Source organism: Dasypus novemcinctus, chromosome 8, assembly GCF_030445035.2.
Source record: "Dasypus novemcinctus isolate mDasNov1 chromosome 8, mDasNov1.1.hap2, whole genome shotgun sequence".
Lineage (NCBI taxonomy): Eukaryota > Metazoa > Chordata > Mammalia > Cingulata > Dasypodidae > Dasypus > Dasypus novemcinctus.
The window spans coordinates 122,890,110-122,908,150 of NC_080680.1; the positions used below are offsets into that span (position 1 = coordinate 122,890,110).

General features: G+C 54.6%; 1 protein-coding gene across 1 annotated transcript in view; it reads right to left on the bottom strand.

Annotated features, from left to right (window-relative positions):
- Positions 1-2,447: 2,447 nt before the first annotated feature.
- Positions 2,448-18,041, bottom strand: part of COL15A1 (collagen type XV alpha 1 chain) — a 109,770-nt gene continuing 94,176 nt past the window's right edge. Inside the window, exons 32-42 of the mRNA XM_058302620.1 lie at positions 17,221-17,301; positions 16,754-16,803; positions 16,541-16,642; positions 15,446-15,590; positions 11,747-11,811; positions 9,869-9,997; positions 9,625-9,684; positions 8,867-8,920; positions 6,523-6,708; positions 4,785-4,900; positions 2,448-3,932 (exon numbers count right to left, since the gene is read on the bottom strand). Of these exons, the coding sequence (XP_058158603.1) occupies positions 3,719-3,932; positions 4,785-4,900; positions 6,523-6,708; positions 8,867-8,920; positions 9,625-9,684; positions 9,869-9,997; positions 11,747-11,811; positions 15,446-15,590; positions 16,541-16,642; positions 16,754-16,803; positions 17,221-17,301 (1,202 nt within the window). The 3' untranslated portion in view covers positions 2,448-3,718. The remainder of the gene's footprint in view (positions 3,933-4,784; positions 4,901-6,522; positions 6,709-8,866; positions 8,921-9,624; positions 9,685-9,868; positions 9,998-11,746; positions 11,812-15,445; positions 15,591-16,540; positions 16,643-16,753; positions 16,804-17,220; positions 17,302-18,041) is intronic.

Below are 18,041 nucleotides of genomic sequence, written 5' to 3' on the forward strand. Positions count from 1 at the left end.
CAAGGCAGTGGTTACACAAGTAGACAAGTCCTGACTGGTAGGAGGTCTAGAAGTAGGGGAGGGAGAGGTACGGTACATGTAAGGCTGAGACCATCTGCTACATCAGGAAGGGCTTGGTGGGCTTGAAAAATCATTTATCCAAAACCAAACATGGTGCTAGGTACAAACTCATTATTCAAGAAATATTTCTGAATGGGTGGATGAATAAATAAAGCTCTCCTTGATCCTTTTCAAACACAGATATGATTCCAACTTTCAGTTTCTTAAAATCTTTCCAAGGAATCCCACCACTTGCAGGATAAAGTCCAAACCCCTTATCCTAGAATTCAAGGCTGGTGTGACCTCACCTCGGCCTACAACATTCCCTACCCTCTGCCACAACATTCCCTACCCTCAACCCTTCCCTGCAGCTGTGTGGAAGGATCTACCTCTCCCCATTTTCTGATCATTGAAACTCCCCACCCCCACGTCACAGTCATGGCCACACAACACAAGCTGGACCAATCTGAGCCTTCCTGGGACTAATACACTCAGAGAGGAGAGAAGGTCTTTCCTTTCCTGTGTGGTCATTTTGTGCCATGGCAGAAAAGCTTAGAGCTGTCTGCAAATCACCCCTTGCTGGAGAGAATCTTGTCTTCAATGGGAGGGAAGGGAGTCACATATAGAGAAAAGAGGAAGCAAGACAGAGAAAGAAAGAGGAAACCAACCAAGTGACCACATGACCTGGTCCCTGCGTCCCCTGGCCTGATCTTCCGGGGTCAATACAGACCTTTTTTTTTTTTTTTGCTTTTGTTCATTTGAGCTGTTTCCGTAATTGCCTAACAGAGTGTCTAGACGGGCTCTCAGCTTTCCGACCTGCTGGCAGAATCCCCCACTGCCTCCTTCTTGCCCTCCCTTCAGAGCTGAGTGACGTCGTCCAAGCCATGTAACGTGCAGAGGGTGCAGGGAATGTGAGGCTGATTACCCTGGCTCTCAGGGCGCAGAGCCTGGGTCCTAGGCCCTGGTGTCCACCGTGACGTGGCCACACTGGGCTGGCAGAGAGGATTTCCCTGGACCCTCTTTCATTCTCGCTGTCCCCGCCTCATCCTTGCCTGCCTTCCCGGTGCCCTCTACTGCTCCCAAGTCCTGCCTCCTCTGGCACCTTGCCCCAGCGTGGACTTGGTGGCTGGTCCTGGCCTTCCGGTTCTGCAGCTTGGCAGGGGCCCTTGGACCCACAGCAAGTGTCCAAAGACCCCCGGCACGGTAAAGAACGAGTCTGGCTATCTTCCCTCCCTGATTTACCTGAAGGGTGCCAGTCTCCTGCCCAGCCTGGAGACCCTTCAGCCATGGGTCTTCAGTTGTGCAAAACACCCCAGGCGGAGGGAGGGGCACCAGAGGGGGCAGGTCGGGGAGGGGGCTGCGCGGCAGGCGAAGCAGGCACGGCCTTGGGCAGGAGGATGGGCTGACCTAGAGAGGAAGGCTTCCCGGGACCACAGCCCGCCCGGGGTCCTCTGCGAGGACACCAGGTCTTGGCTTGGGAGAGGTGACCGGAAAGCTCATGTGGGGGCCAATGTTGAGTCAAGGGTCTCGGATGCCAGGCTCAGGATTCTGATCGTCATCCCCAGTCGGAATGGGGTAAGGGTGGATTTGGTGTCACCTCCCGGGAGAGCCGGTGATGCCCTCTTCCAACGCACGAAGGCGCACGAGAGAGGTGAGGCACAGGCCGCTGCACCTGCTCGAGGGTCGGCCAGCGGGGCTCCTCCTTTGGGCTATGCCCCGACCCCCACCCACAGCGGCCTCTGGCTGAAATGGACTCCCCTGCACGTGGTGGCCTGGGAACCCTCTGGCCTGCCCCCTGTGGTTTCTGTCCCTCACCAGGAGCCCTCCTCCCCGTCACTAGGGGGGAAGGCTAACCCTAAGTGACCCGGCCGGGTTTCCCCACCTGGGATGGGTTCCACCTCCTGACTCAGCAGGGAGCCTCTCGCCAGGTAGACGCCGCTCCCCGGAGCAGGGCTGACTGCTGCCTCTGCTCAGCTCCGTCCTTCTCCAGGCCCATCAGGGGGAAGTCACTTTGCTGAGCATCTGGGCTGCCCAGCTGAACGGGGGTGGGGGTTGTCCCAGCAGGCCAGGGGCCTGGTGATCACGGTTCTCCCATGGGGTCAAACCACCGGCCGGAGACCCGGAGCCGGGAGGGAGCCGGCGGGCAGCCCTGAGCAGTGGTCCCTGGGAAGAGCGTGGCCCCTGGAGGGAGACACACCCCGGGTCTGAAACCAGCTCCACCGCTCGCCCTCACCGTCCTGTGACCCGAGCAGGAGCTGCCCGAACCTCACCTGTGCTTTTCATCTGCAGCGTGGAGCTAAAACTACCCATCCTGCAGGGGTGTTAGGAAAAGCAAACGGTCTCGGTGATGGTGGTGGTGAAGGGAGCACAACACTGTGAAATGCAATGAATTCCATCGATGCGTCCACTTAAAATGAGGGATTTTGTATTTTATATATAACATATGACCACAATAAGGAAAAGGCAAACGGGAAGTACAATGTGTCTGATGTTTAATAATCAGGAGCCGCTATGGGGATGCTCCGAGGCAGACCTGTCCAGGCCGAGCCCCTCAACAGGAGACAGTCACCATCCACCCAGTTTCCCAGGCTCCAGCTCTGCAGCCCCCACCAACGGGGAGACAACAGGAAGGAGGAGAAGAGCAGGCTGGGAAAACCTTTTCCTTTAAATTGAAAAAAAATGTTTAAAAACATTTTTACAAACAAACATCTATTCTTTGGTCACTTCCCAAGGGGCAGCACAAGTGCAGGGACAGGATTACCAAGGATATCCCAAGTCACCTTCCACATCAGTGCAGGAAATAAAGGAACGGGGGGGAAAAAGTCAAACAGAAGGAAGCACCGGAAAAGATCTCTTTATGCTCACTTACGTGGAAAAAGAAATCAAAGCATACAGCATGAAGATATATGTATCTCAGAAAACTCATCCCTGCGGTCTTCCTTGTTGCAGTAAACGTTGCAATTATTCTTCAAGAGCGGCCAACGGACTGGCCAGGAAAAATAACTGTGTGCTCTTTCTTTTCTAGCTTCAGATAATTTGGAGTTCCCATTTTTTCCAGCAAGTCAGTTATATAAACAGACGCCCATACTAACATACGAAAATATAAATCTAAAGCATGATGGCAATAGTATTTTAGGGGGGAAAACTTTATAGCTGGTAACATCAGAAAATACAAGGAGGATCATTTGAGCAGTTCTGCTTCTCTGGACGGCCGGCAGTTCCAAACGACGGGGGCATGTTAAAGAGCAAAGCATTCGGTCTGCACATAACTTAGAAAGGGGCAACGCTTCTAAAGGACGAATTTGGAAGAAAACACGAAGGACATCTTACACTCGACAGTGGCGGCAGGGAGGAGATGACTCGTAAGAGGATGCAGCGGACAGAACGCCGTGGCCTGCGTTTGCAACTTGCCCTCAGCCCGCGCCGCGCGGTCACGACACGCCGCCTGGGTTTTCCCACAGAATCTAGCACCAACGTGTGGATCAGATTTCGTCTTTGATCTGAGTCCTTTATGCCTTCGGTTTCAAGGGTCCTGAGGTATGTTTTCTTTGGTTGTTGACGTGACGAATGTGTAAGAAAAAGCCGTAATATTTACAACATGGAAACATTTTTAAAATTTCAGTGTCAACTTTTCACATATGAAAATGGGGAAACCCTTAAGACTCATCGGAAGGCCACACTACTTCCTGGCGTCTGTCATGAAACTGTTTTCGATACACAGGACCACGAGGCGGCTAGCACAGCTGTAAGCTCTCTGGTCCAGAATCTTCCCTGTGCTCAGCGGGGAAGCGAGCCCTGTGGCGGCCGCGTCAGCGGTTCGCCACGCTTCACAGTAGTTATCCACCAGGCGCACCCCGTGGGGGCTGGAACCGTGCCAGACGACCTTCTGGGGCCTACGGAGGAATTTTATCATGTTACTTTTTAAAAAAATTTTTATTGAAGTATTTCATTCATACATGAATCATGTTACTTTTGGAAATGACACTCATGAGATGTCTTGGTGAATGAACTGGTGTAAGTCCAGGGAATCGAGTCCAAACTCCTTAGCTTCCATCACCCAACCCCAAACCACTTCTCTGTCCTCATCACTCTTTCCCACTCTCTGGACACACTAGAGTCCAACCACACGCGCGTGCAGCCATGCCCCAATCGTGGATATGAACCTTTCATCTGAGTTCCCCGGTCTGGGGAAGCCTGTATTCATTTTCGTTTCTCCTCTTTCAAAGTCAATAAATGCCTCCTCTTGCATGAAGCCTTCTCTGATTTTTGCCCCCAAATAAGAATGACTATCTCCTCTGTGCTCCTGTCACATTACGTCGGAGCTCCTCTTGGCCTGTCTGCCCACAGACAGAGTTACATAAGGCCTTGGGCATGGAGGCCCGTGCCCGTGCTCCCCAGGCCTGGCACGCACCAGCCCGGGACAGGTGGGTGGAGTTGCCCAACTCTGAAAAGCCCACAGAGTTTTCTGGGAATTAGGGGCCAACTCACCGACGAGGGCTCCAGGGTGACCAGGAGCAACGCCACACACACTGCCTAAGGGCCCACGGCCTGCCACGAGCTCACACACGTGCTCGGTCTACTCTACGGTCCAGATGGGATGAGCTCGCCCATTTCACAGGCAAGGCTGCTGAGGCTCAGTGAGGACCCTGTCCAAGCTTCCATGGACAGCAGCTGGAGCCAGGCCTCTCCCAGGGCCCCCGGCTGCCTCCCCAGCTGCTAACGCTGTCTTCCTCCCGGTCACCTACCAAGAGGGGTCTGTCATCACGTCTCGGCCGTCAAAGGAGTATATGGGCACGTGAGCAGGGAACTGACCTCCGTGGCCAGAAAATATGGTGTCCCAGTTATTGAAAAGCACTTGGCCCTGTGGAGACAAAATGCCACATCGGAATCCTTGCACCAGGTTTCCACTCATTCTTCAAGCCCCAAATGCCACCTCATGCCAAAGCCCCCAACCACAACCCAGAGCCTGCACGGGCGCTTGGGATTTGTTTTTCTAATCCATCCCTGGATGCTTCTGGGAGTGAGTTCTCCAATTATGTGCATGTATAAGCCTCCTCGCCATCGAAAGTGTGCTTTCGATCTTGATTATCAGTCATTTTCAAATGTTATATGCATGTGGCTTTAAATTTGGGGCAGTCTACACTGCGGCTGATAAGGAGGTGAGTCCCTTAGTCCTTTCCTGAAGGAATCTGGTCCCTTGTGGGGAGACCCAGGAATGCAAATAACCAGAGAGGGGAGATGTGGTGGCACACAAGCCTGGGGGCAGAGACGGACAGTGCAGGGCCTCTGGGGTCAGGACAGGGCTTCTCGGCCTCGAGGTTCCCAACTGGGAGACTGGCATCCAGGAACCAAAGGTGCTAGAGCCCCTCTGCAACGTGCTGAGGGGTCAGGAGCAAGATGTGTGTGAGCAGCAGCCGAGCCGCCCCTGTGGCCGGGAAGGAGACGCCTGCCGGCACGGTTTAATCAAAAGATCCCACGAGGCTCTGCCTCGCCAGCAAGTGGGGGCAGAGAGATCTGCCAGGCTTTGCCAGCCAAGATGCACAGAGAGCCCCCAAACCGGGGGGCAGGACACAATGCCCGGCGGGTGCCTCCTCGGCAGAACCCAGAGACGCGGGCCCGCGAGTCAGGGAAACTATTTCCAGCCTGCAGTGACCCTGACCACATTGCTCTCTTCCGCTGGGCCTCGGTTTCCCCATCTGCCAAAAGAATAACTCCCGTTTTTATGGGGAGTGTCTACCAAGGTAACAAAGTGCTTCATAAACAAATAAATAAAGCAAAATTATACAAATATTAAGGGGGTTTTGTGGTGGTTTGAAGCCCCCCAGAAAAACATGATCTTAAATCTAACCCCTCGCTGTGGGGGTGGACCCCTGGTGAGGAGGACTTTAAATGAGGCGGCTTCGGTTCAGCTGTGTCCCACACCAATCAGGAGGGGCCTTAAGCCTGTTCCTGGAGTCCTTTATAAGAGAATGAAATTCAGAGAGAAAAAAAGCCACAGACGCGAGAAGCTGGTATCAATGAAACCTGGACGAAAAGGAGATGAGCAGGTGCCGCCACGTGCCTGGTCATGTGACAGGGGAGCCAAGGATCGCCAGCCCCCAGCCCCAGAACACCAGTCTTTGGGGAGAAGGCATCCCCTTGATGACGCCTTAACCTGGACTCTCTTTTAGTCTCAAAACCAAAACGAATAAATTCCCACTGTTTTAAGCTGACCCATTTCATGGTATTTGCTCGAGCAGCCCCCAGGGAATGAAAGCAGATCATCAACACTCCTGCCTGCCCCGAGAGTCATAGACTGGCCAGGAAGGAAAGGCCACTGTACATATAGAAAAACTGAGGTCCAGGGAGGGAAAGCAACTCGCCCAAAGTCACACAGCTTCAACCCAGCACACTCCTGATGATGTCCTGGAGAGACAGAGCTGCCTGCAGTCCCTGCGGAGAGCAGAGCTTCTGGAAGGCATGGAGCATGACATTTCTCTTTACCTTCAGGTTCACGATCGGAAGGCTGTATCTCTCTGCTTTCCTCACAACCGTGGAGAGGTCTTGCAGATGGGAGGATACGAATGCACGGTAGGTGGACAACAGCCCTGCAGCCCTGGCCTGCTGGAAGCACTGGAAATCAGCTCGAATGTCCCCAGAAAATGGCATGTTCAGAGCGACCAAGTGCAGCTGCAAAAAGGAAGTGAGAGAAACGACCCTGCTGTTAAAGAGGTGACAGCAAACTGCAACCCTGTCGGCGTCGCCCGCTCCCGCTGAGAGCCCCAGCTCTTTAGGAGGCAGGCACGTCAGCTGGCGCGGGGATTTCAGTCTCGGCTTCACTGCCTCTCGTGAAGGAGGACTCACGGTCCCTCCAAGCAGCCTGTCTCATTCTGAACAGCTCTCAGCGGTAGGAATGGCTTCCTTCCTGGAGAAAAACGCAACGCCACACTGCTTGACCCAAATTAAGCACTTGGGAGGTCTGCATGCAGCCTCCAGCCGTTAGGGGTGTCCTCTGCCCACCCCTAGCCCAGGCACCTGCACGTAGAAGGGGTTTTAAGGTGGCTTTGGCCCTACGATTATTTCAAAATAAAATTAAGAAAAGCCAGGGTCTCTGCAGAAAATAATGTATGTTCTTTAAAAAACCCCTGCCCCAACTTCCTCCTCCCCTGCACAGCTAAGCGTCCTGAAGCGTTCTCTCTTGCTCCCATGCACTCCTCCACCTGCTAGGCTCCTGCTGGCATCCCTCCAGACCGGTGCCATGCTTTTCTCTAGCTTCTAAACTCGAAGGACGCCGCTCTGCTCTTCCGACCACCCTGTAGCGCCTGGCGCCAGGGTGACAAGCTCGCTCGGCGGCTCTCCTCCTCGCGGGCTGCGTCTTCTCTGTTCCCTGCTCCCACTGCTTCATCAGGTCCTTTTAAGGTTTTGCTCCTCACAGTCCAATCTCCTCTCGCTGCCTGGTTCTTCGGGGAATCCTACCCACCTGCCCCACTGCCATCCCCATCGTGCTACCACGCACCCCGAGTCTGGATCTCAGGCCACATCCCCCCGCGGGTTTCAGGCCGTCATGTCCTGCAGCTCCTCGCATTCCCCACTCTGGGGGCCCACGGGCACCCCAAAACGTCTGGGTCCCACACCGCTCCTCTAGGAAATGCCCACGTGTCTGCCAAGCCCGCGTCGGGCCCTGTGAAAGGGCCTTTACAGCTCTGCTGGGCGGAGGGGCCTGGGACCGCCGTGCCCCCGCTCCGGGCTCCTCTTGACGGGGCTGGGAGGGGGCAGTTGGTCCCAGCCGACCTGGAACCATGTCTCCCCGGCTCTGCATCGGGTCAGCTAGTCCCGGGCTCTGCAGCTGTAGCATCACAGCAAGTTGGGGCCGGCTGTGTGCAAGCCGGTGCCCCCTGCCTCTGTGCTGGAGGTGGGGAAGGAAGACAGGCCCTCACAGAAGCTGGTGGAGACGCCGGAGCAGACACGGCAGGGGCAAGCGTCCACCGGGCTGGCCGTGCGTCCTGAACCCGAGCTCCATGAGGGTCCCCTAGTGACCCCAACAAGTCCTCCTTCAGCCAAGCTGGTGGAGGAGCACAGGGCTCGAGTCCCGCCAGCTCAGTGGTCCCTGGGAAGGAAAAAGGAAACTCTCCACCCAATCACCCAATGGGCCTGGCCATGGCCCCTGACCCCCGTCATCCTCACTGTCCCACAGCCAGGCAATGACCAAAGCCGTCACTCCTGCCTCAGCTTCTCTCCACTCTGGCCATGTGCTGTGCTCCTGGTCCAGGTAACTCAGGAGCCTTCCACCTGGTCTCCCGACCCCGGTCCCGCCCCCTGCCTGCCCTCTGCAGGTTGTCACCAGGGCGATGAGATGCCCATCTCACCTGCACTCTTCTTGCTTAAAACCCTCCCAGAGCTCCCCACTGCCCTGATAAAGGCCACGGTCCTTAGGTGGGCTTCCGAGCCCTTTGCTGACTCCTGCAGATCAGGCCTCTCCTTTCTCTGCCTTGAACTCTGCTTTCCCCGGCCACAGGGAAATACAGCGAGAGACACTCTGCTTCCCTGGCCTTCCACCATCCACAGTCCCTCTGCCTGGAATTCCTACCCTCTTCCCACCCTTGGCTCACTCTTGCCCTTGACTGTTCTTTCAGTCTGAACCCAGAGGCCACCTCCTCCAGGCAGGCTTCTCTGGCCTACCGGTGCTGGGCTAGAGGGCTCCCCTGGCCCGAACGCCGTGTTGTAACTGCCTCTCGTGCTTGTCTGAAAGCACCTGGAGGAGGGGAACTGTGTGCCAAGCACAGGGACAGGCCCAGAGCCGCTGTGACATAGTGACAGCACGCAGAGTGAAGGCAGGGACTGTACTCACCGCCGGCTTCTCATAGTTGGCGCTCAAAACGGGTGTCAGTGGAGGCTGATGTGGCTGTTAGGTAAAAGAGGAAAGCAAACGGTTCTGAGCACACATTCCATCAGTCCTTCAGGGTGCCTAGAGGTGCAAGTGCAATTTTTCTGGGGAAGACATTTTGGCTTGGCAAAGTCTTTGGGCCACTCTGAACTGGAAGAGTTTTGTGCTCAGGTAAAAAGAGTGTCCCTAGAAAGAGGTGGAATGGTGTCGATATTTTAGAAAAAGCTCTGAACCCAGAAAGCCAGAGGACCCGCTCCTCTGCGCAGTAGAGCAAGTCTCTTCAGGGCCTCAGTTTCCTCATCAGCAAAATGGGGTGAGAGTGCCCACCTCCTGGGGTTGCTGTCAGACTAAACCTGGGCAAGGTGAGTTACTGATGTCCTTATCATGTAGAGAAGTCTCAGAGTGCCAAAAAGTAAAGGGCTCATCTCGAGGGCTTATGGCCACCAATGGGTCCACAGATGGACCAGCTGCGGCCAGGAGAAGGGCCTGGAGGTGCAGCCACCACCTGGGAGCGGCCGGTCTCCGACCTCTGCGTCCAGCTCTCCCTCGGCCCCACTGTGGGAACATTCTGTGGCCACCTGGTAACCTGGGCTTCCGCCAGCTCTTGGGCCGCACAGCTGGCCATGCAGAATTTGGGGAGTTTAGTGCTTGATACCAAGCTGGGGGGCGGCGGGGGGGAGCTGGTGTAACCGAAAGAGCCCCAAGGCCTGGAAACTACTCACGTTGCTGGACAGCGCAGGGGGCGGGGGGCTGTCGGCAGGCAGGGGGATCAGTTCTCCCAGCTGGAAGGCAAATGGTAGATCAAGAATGAAACACCCACTAGACACTGTTCACCTATTTTCAAAACGGAAAAACAGTCTCTATAGGTTATTATTTTTAATGACAGCAGTTACAATTTTTTAAAGCAGATAATCATTTGTAGAGGGTAGCAGGGGGCCATTTTGTTAAAGGAAATGTAGGAATCACCTGTAATCTCTTCCAGCCATCTCGGACGCGTATGAAGAACTCCGCGCTGTCGCGCAGGTAGATGAACGTCCCTTCTATGACCAGATGTGCCTTCTGCAGCATGTCCTCCATGTTGCTGAGCGCTGTGACCTGTCAGATCGTGTTATTTATTTTCTTTATATTAAAGATTTATTTATTTTATTTATAGCTCTCCCCCCCCCCCCAGTTGTCTGCTCTCTCTGTCCATTCGCTGTGTGTTCTTCTATTCTTATCAGCGGCACTGGGAATCTGTGTTTCTTGTTGCTGTGTCATCTTGTTGTGTCAACTCTCTGTGTGTGTGGCGCCATTCCTGGGCAGGCTGCGCTTTCTTCATGCTGGGAGGCTCTCCTTACAGGGCGCACTCCTTGCACGTGGGGCTCCCCTACACAGGGGATACCCCTGTGTGGCACAGCACTCCTTGTGCACATCAGCACTGCGCATGGGCCAGCTCCACTCGGGTTAAGGGGCCCTGGGTTTGAACCACGGACCTCCCATGTGGTAGGCAGACGCCCTATGCATTGGGCCAAGTCCGCTTCCCTGTCAGATCATTTTAAATTTCAATCTCTGCCGTTATCATTAGAGCAGCAGCATAATATGAAAAACCAGCCCCTCTGTCAAGTCACATATGAGTCACCCCCTTGTACTCGATACAAAAGGTTTTGTGCCATGTGAAGATCTATAACTTCATTCACAGCCAAAGGGCATTACTTTTGATAAAATGAAAGCGTTACTCTGTAACACCAATCTAACTGACAACAAATGGATGAAAGCATAGAAGATAATTTTTTATGAGTACAAAGACATTTAAAAACTGTAAGCGGAGTTTGTTGGTTTTTGGCATGAACAAAATCATCAGTAAGTTTGGCCACTTCCATTTTTTTAAGCTATTCGGTGGCACTGACATTTTTAAGTGGTGTTATCTCATGCTGTTCCTTAAAGAGCTGCAAATCTGTTTTCATTTGGAGTAAGAAATGCAAGCAAGCAATTCTACTTAGGTCTTGAATTCTTGTGCCAAGCTGGATGATTACACTATTAAATACATGATAGAAAACAGCGGTCTGTAATTTCTCTGTCTAGAAAACTAGATTAGACAGCCACCCCAGCACATTCAGAAGCAGACATAGGAGCTGCAAAAATCTATTAAATCATATAAAATTTCAAAGAAACATCAGCCAAGAGAAGGTTTTTTTTTTCTTAATTTTAACTGAGAAAGGTTACTTCTATTAATTTTCACCCGGCCTTGAAGATAGCAGGCTTGTGCATCAAAATGACTCAGAAATCCCCAAAGCAGCCAAGTATCAAAATTCCATCATCTGCTGGACAGTTCTTTCTTTTGGCAGCAAAAACTTTCCACCTAACATCCAGCAAAGATCAGAGAGCATTCCCAGGACTCCCGAAGTCCTTGTAAGGAATTGGTTCAACTTTCTGTGCATTGTAATGATCTGTGAGTGCTATACTCTGCTCCAGGGATTTGTATGAAAGATGTCCTTTGGCAGAAGAAAGAAGGGCTAACTTACCCAGTCAATCTGACCAGCCTGGGGGCTGGCTGTGATTTTGCTTACAGTCTGTTTATATTTATGTTCCTTGCTATCATGTGAATGGTTCTTGTTATAGCTTCGTTAATGAAGGATCAGAAGGGTGGAATGTAGAAAATAAATGATTTTCTGTTCTGTAGCTTATCCCTATTGAAGTCGTCTGAGATAAGAAATATCCTCTGATGTTTGTGCCATTAATTGCACTAGTTCTATTGTCTCAGAGGCCAAGACCCAAATGAAAGGCCTGCCAGCCCCTGAACGCTGCAGCCAGAGTTTCAAGAGCGTCCGCCCAGGCGGAGGGACGAGGGCACGTATCGACACTCACCAGGTTTCTGGATCCGGGGAGTCCTGGTTGTCCTGGAGGACCGGGTGGGCCCGGAAGAGCCACAGCTGAGACCAAGCAGAAAGGGCATGTTACAAAAACCCTGTCTCCGACCAACGCCCTGGCGCCAGCTGCCTACCCGAGGGGCGTCACTGCCCCTCTCGCACCCTGCACCTCGTCTGGGGTGCAAACCTGGCCCGGCACAGCCAGTTCCCAGGCCACCCTGGGAAAACTGTGAGGGAGCTGGGGAGGGGAAACAGCGTGGGTCCTTGACCATAGCCCCAGCTCAGGACGCGCCAGGACCTTCCCGTTCCATGGGTGAGCACAGTCCTTCTGTTGTCGTTGGATTTTGTATCACTTGCATCCCACGGTGTCCTGCCTGATACCACTGACTTCCGCCAAGAGATAAGCACTGAGCAGAGGAAGCCGAAGCAGCAGCTCACAAAGAGCAGCAGGAGGTGCGAGGGTGCCAGAAACCCCGGCTGTGGCACCAGGACGGGACTCAAGCCCCCGGGGGGCCAGTTCCACACTGTGTGATCCTGGGTGAACAGCTGGCTCTCTGACCTCACTGTCCTCATCTGTGGAAGGTAACAGACATTTCTTCTCCACTGACCCAGTGAGAAAGGAGAGAAACACAAACTACGGGCGTGCTTTGCACGTGTTACCATTTGCCACCAGGGGCCCTGAACTTTTGAAGAGTCGTGACACTCTTAAAAATCAGAGCAAGGCTATTGTCCTCAGGCCCAGAAAAATGCACATGCACGTGCACACACGCATGATTCTACATAAAACTAGGGGGAATGACAGGTCCTTAAGGGAAACGTGGAGCTCTCTAGGCACCCACAGTTCTCCAACGAAAAGCCCCTATTTCGAGCAAACGGTAAAGCATTATTACAGCTATCCCTTTGTTCTCTTCCTCCTTCTCTAATTCCTTGTCTTCCAAGAAAGCTGTGGAGTTCTCGGCTTGGCTAAAGATGCTTTTACAACTCCAAGTAAAATCACTCTCTGGGATTCTTCCGCTCATGGCATGGCACCTGCAATCCCAGCACGGACTTGAAAGTCACAGAGGTGGTAACTCTCCGGTGGACAAAGAGGCAGAGGGCCTGGCTTTGGATCCCAGCCCTGCCTCTTTCTGTAACAGCATTCGTGACCCTGGGCAGGTCTCCCGGCCTCTCTGACCTTCAGTGTCCTCGTCCGTGGAATGAATTTTATAATAATAGCCATCTCACACCCACCCCGGGCTGCCGTGAAGGGCTAAGGGGGATAATGGGCACGTGAGGGTTTTGTAACCGTGATCACGGGACAGTACATGATGGTCATCCTCATTCAATGGAGCAAGGAGCTCCGCATCCCAGGTAGGGTGCCATGCTGGGCAAAGGGCTCTCTGGGTCCTGCCCTCCCTCTAAACGCCCCTGCATGTCCACCAAGTCTGGGTGGACTCCCGTGAAGTCATCCGCCCAGCATCTAGACCAGCACCCTCATTCCCTTCTCTCTCAGGAGCTTCCCTTTCACCCCTAAACCACTTGGCTCCAGAAGGAGCTGGCACGCTCTCACTGATCCCATCTCCGGACCATGGCACGGGCACTTGGCCTGAGACAAGCCAATCAGAATTCTCCTCCAGCAACAGCTCACCCCAAGGCTTTCAAAGCTAGAGCTGAGAAAGGCCAAGGTCTCGAGCGGAGGGCAGTAGCCATCTCTCCCACTGTGCAGAGGATGTGGTCTGCGATGAGAACGCAGGAAGCCGTCCCGGCCAGAAGCTGAGCAGGGAGGGGCCGACGAGTCCCCGGCCCTGGCTTTCGGGGAGCTCCACCGCAGCTCCGCCCCGCCCAGCTGCCCGTTCGCTCCTCCACTAGGCTGGCTGGTGCCTCCTCCCCTCTACGTCCCATCCACCTGCCCCCTCCAGTGTGATTTATTCGGCAATAGGGTTTCTGCAGATGTAATGAGGTACAGTAAGACGAGGTCACGCTAGATTAAGGTGGGCCCCAAATCCACCACGCCTGGTGTCCTCCTAAGAAGAGGGACACTTGGCCACGACACACAGGCCCAGAGGGGATACTGTCATGTGACGAGACCGGAGCGCTGCCACAAGCCGAGGAACGCCTGGGGTGCACAGAGCTGCAGGAGAGGACGGAGGGAGCCTCAGTTTGACCTTTAGCTCTATAGCCGCGACAGGGCACCTTCCTGTTGTGACGAGCCACCCAGTTTGTGGAAACGAAGAAAACACCCTCCTTCACCTTCAATAAATACCCCTGCTTGAACCAAAATCCCCACGGCTGAGCCAAAGCCTCAGTCCCCATCACGCCCCCATAAAGCCCCCCCTAACGCCCAGGCACCCTGGGTCTCTCCCCTCTTGGTGTTTCTACCACACGCGGCTCATCACAACCCAAACAGCAAAAGGATTCTTCCCTGACGTCTACGGCCAGGGGGTCATTTCCCGGCATGGGGTGGGGGACAGTCACAGGCCTCGGAGCTGCATCACCTGCGTCCTGATTCTTTGGGCACCACCTGTGGGCTGGGTGACCTTGAAAGGTCCCCAAGTGTCCTTGAGTCCCACTGTCCTCATTTGTAAATGAGGATGCTAACACTTTCCTTGCAGGGCTGATGTGAGAATTCAATAAAATAACGTCAGTAAAGCGGCTAGCAGAGTGCCCGGCACTTGGTAAACGTTTGGTGTATGGAGATTATTTTCCATTTCATTCATTTTGCATTTGAGGAACCGAGGCTCCGAGGGGTGAAGGGACTTTTACATAGAGCTGGTCTCTAAGTCAGGTCCTTAAGCTCCCAGGGTGCAGGCCTCAACTGAGCCAGCAGGGAGGTTCCACCCACTCGTGACAAGATGTATCACTAGCCACCAGGGAAATGCAAACCAAAGCCACAGTGAGCTGCCCCTTCACACTGTCAAGGATGGCTAAACTCAGAAAAGACAAGTGTTGGCAGGGATGGTGAGAAACTGGAATTCTCCTGCACTGCTGGTGGGAATGTAAAATGTAGCAGCCACTTTGGAAAGCAGTCTGATAATTCCTCAAAAATCTAAACACAGTTAACCTGTATGACCCAGCCGTTCTACTCCCCGTGAGAAATGAAAACATATAGCCACAGAAAAACATGGACACAAATGCTCATAGCGGCATTAGTCACAATAGGACAAATATAAAAACAACCTAAATGTCTATTAACAAATGAATGGATAAACAAAAGACGGTATATCTAAATAGTAGAATGCTATTCAGCAGTAAAATGGAATGAAGCACTTCATGTGGCATGTGTTACAGGAAAACATTATGCTGAGTGAAAGAAGCCAGGCGTAAAAGGCCACATACTTAACGATTTCAGTTATATGAAAATGTCCGGGAATAAGCAAATCCGTAGAGCCAGAAAGCAGGTTAGCGGTTGCCAGTTTCGAGGGGGAGAGGAAAAGGGAAGTGACTGCTGGTGAAAATGTTCTGGAATTAGATGGCAGTGATGGTTGCACAATCTTGTGAATAAACAAAACACCACTCAACCGCACACTTTAAATGGGCGAATCTGAGCGCATGTGGATTATAATACAATCACAAAAAAGGAAGAGAAGCTCCCCCCCCTCCGGAAACAGCCCCTGGCTAGAGTGTGTTGTATTTAAAGCTCTGACACACCACCCAGAAGGAGAGTTCCCGAGCATGATGGTGGGGGCAGCGGGGGCGAGGGCACCATCCCAGCACCTACCTGCTCCCAGGATAGCTGGGGGACCCGGTGGTCCCGGGGGGCCCGGCGGCCCGGGGGAGCCAGGTCTTCCATAGCCAGGGAGCCCAGGCAGGCCAGGAGCACCCGGGGGTCCTTGGGGCCCGACGACAGCCTCCCCTTTCTTGCCCTATCGAGGCAAGTGCAGGTGACAGAGAGGAGAAAGGAACATCAGTCACCAGGAGTCCCTTCCAGTCCTTTTACGGAACATTTGCCTGGGGGATGGCAGCTAAGAATCCAAGGCAAATTGTGTCCCCCCCCAAAAAGACATTGAAATCCAAAAAAGACATGAAATCAGAAGGCGGCCTTTTTGGAAAGGGGGTCTTTGCAGAGGCAGTTGGTTAAGGTGAGGCCAGCCTGGGTGGGGGTGTGCTCTACTCCAACCGAGCAGGTCCTTCTAAGAAGAGGCGGTGGCACGGAGGCCCTGGGAAGACGGGGTGCGCAGGGACAGGGTGGGGAGGCCAAGGATTGCCAGCTCCCCCAGGAGCCGGGAGGAGCGGGGAGGGGCCCCCCAACAGCTCTCGGAGGGGGCGCCGCCCTGCCGCCACCTCCAGCCTGGCCTTCTGGCCTCTGGACGGCGAGATAATCAATTTTGGTTCTTAAGCCACGTAGTGTATGGTCCTTGGTGACAGCAGCCCGAGGTGCAAAGCTTGGTTTTCTGGAAAAGCCTCCCGTCTTACACCAAGCCTGTCGAGGGGCTGCTTCCATGATACAGCTGTAAAGGGCTCCGCAGCCACCCCTAAAGCACCTGTCCTCTGCCTCCGTTACCTGGTGTGTCCAGACGCTGAGCGCGTCTTCCACCACGTGGGTGGATCAGGCGGGGTGGGGGGGTGGGGCCCAGTGCCTGGCATTGACCTGGACGCGTGGGGCCCTGGCCAGCTCCCTTCCCTCCACGGGCCTCGGCCAAACTCCCCATCCACAAACAAGTCAGGGAGGCCCCCGGCGACGAGCAAGCCCGCCTCCGGCTTGTCATACTAGGACCCCTCCTGGACCCCCGGTGGTCTAATCCAATCGGGGGACTTCGGGGAAAGCCGTAACTCCTGGGCAAGATGACTCGGGGGGTGGGGGTCTCCTACTCACCTCCAGTCCGGGGCTTCCTGGCAGGCCTGGAGGCCCAGACATGAGGAAGTGGCCGCTGGCGTCTCCCTTCTCCCCCGTGAGTCCCCTGTCCCCGTGCTCCCCCTGGAAGAAGAGCACATGGGGATATGTCATTACGAGGGGGCGGGCGTGGTCTCGGGCATCAGCCCGGCCACGTGGAAACCCCGGCACAGGGCGTCAAAGAGGAATACTCGCCTTCCAGCTGTTCAGGACACGTCTCAGGTAAGCTGGGTCAACCGGGGGCCCTGAAGAGGGAACGGCTCGTGAACGTCACGGTCACCACAGCAGAACTAAAACCACAGCCCCCATGTTGGTGGCCACTGTCCCTTCCCAGCAGGAGGGAACCCACAGGGTCTGTCTGCGAGAAGGAGCTCTTGGCTTAGAGCCAGAAGCGGGTCCTTATCTGGGCCAGCAATTGAGATGCTGGGGGGTCCTGGGCAAGACCCTGATCCGCTCTGGGCCTCGTTTTGCAGATGAAACAGGGACTATCTGGACTCCTAGTGTCCCCTGACAAGCGTCCATCGTGGATGCTCCATGCCCACGCCTGGGTCCCCCTGGAAAGAGCTCAGAAGAGCCTGAGGCCCGACGGTAACGTAATTCCTCTCACTCGCCGGCTCACGGGAACGAGAGTCAAAGGCCAGACCTCGAACGAGTTGGAGTACCTGGTGGTCCCTGGGCCCCCTGGTCGCCTTTCTCTCCTTTCGAGCCGGGAAGGCCCCAGGAGCCTTTTTCCCCTTTCACGCCTGCCACAAACACACACGTTAAAAGAGAGTGAGATTACGGAAAATCAACTTCATGCTACATACAACTTTTCCAGATGAGTTTTCAAACCGAGCCTCTTCGGCAAAGCGCACTCAAACAATCAAGGGCCTCGGAAGTCCCCCGGGATAAAAACCTTTGCTAAATGACGTTGGGGGTGAGGGGCAGAGGGAGACGAGTCGGCCACAGTTCCTGGCCTCGAGCGGCTCAGTCTCGTCGGCGTGCGAGGTGGGCGCCCGGCACCGCCCACGATGAACTCTACCTTGAGCTGTGTCTCCCCTCGGCCATACGAGAACACGCTGGTCTAACGGGGGACGGGGGCTCTCAGTTGGCGACCGGTATCCCCAGAGGACAGCTAAGGGCGCTGAGGACTCCACTTAGAGTTGGGAGATGGCCAACTGTGCGGGGACCCGTGAGAAGCACGCTTCCTGCTGGCATTACAGCCACCCCCTTCTCCCCGGCTCTTTATATAAGAGGGGAACGGAAGGGAGAGCAGCATTCGGGAAGGGGTGCCCCCTGGCCCCACCACAATGGGCGCGTGGACACCCTTTGGGCTCCTGGCTCCCGAGAGGTGCAGCAGTTGAAGCCCTCCAGTCTCTCGAGCGGGGAGGTCGGGCACAAAGGATGGATGCAGTTTGGGGGCTCATGCCTCCCCAGCGTGGAGGGGGGCCCCGAGTGCCGGAGGCTTCAGAAGTGTGATGCCACCAGCCGGGGGTCAAGGCTG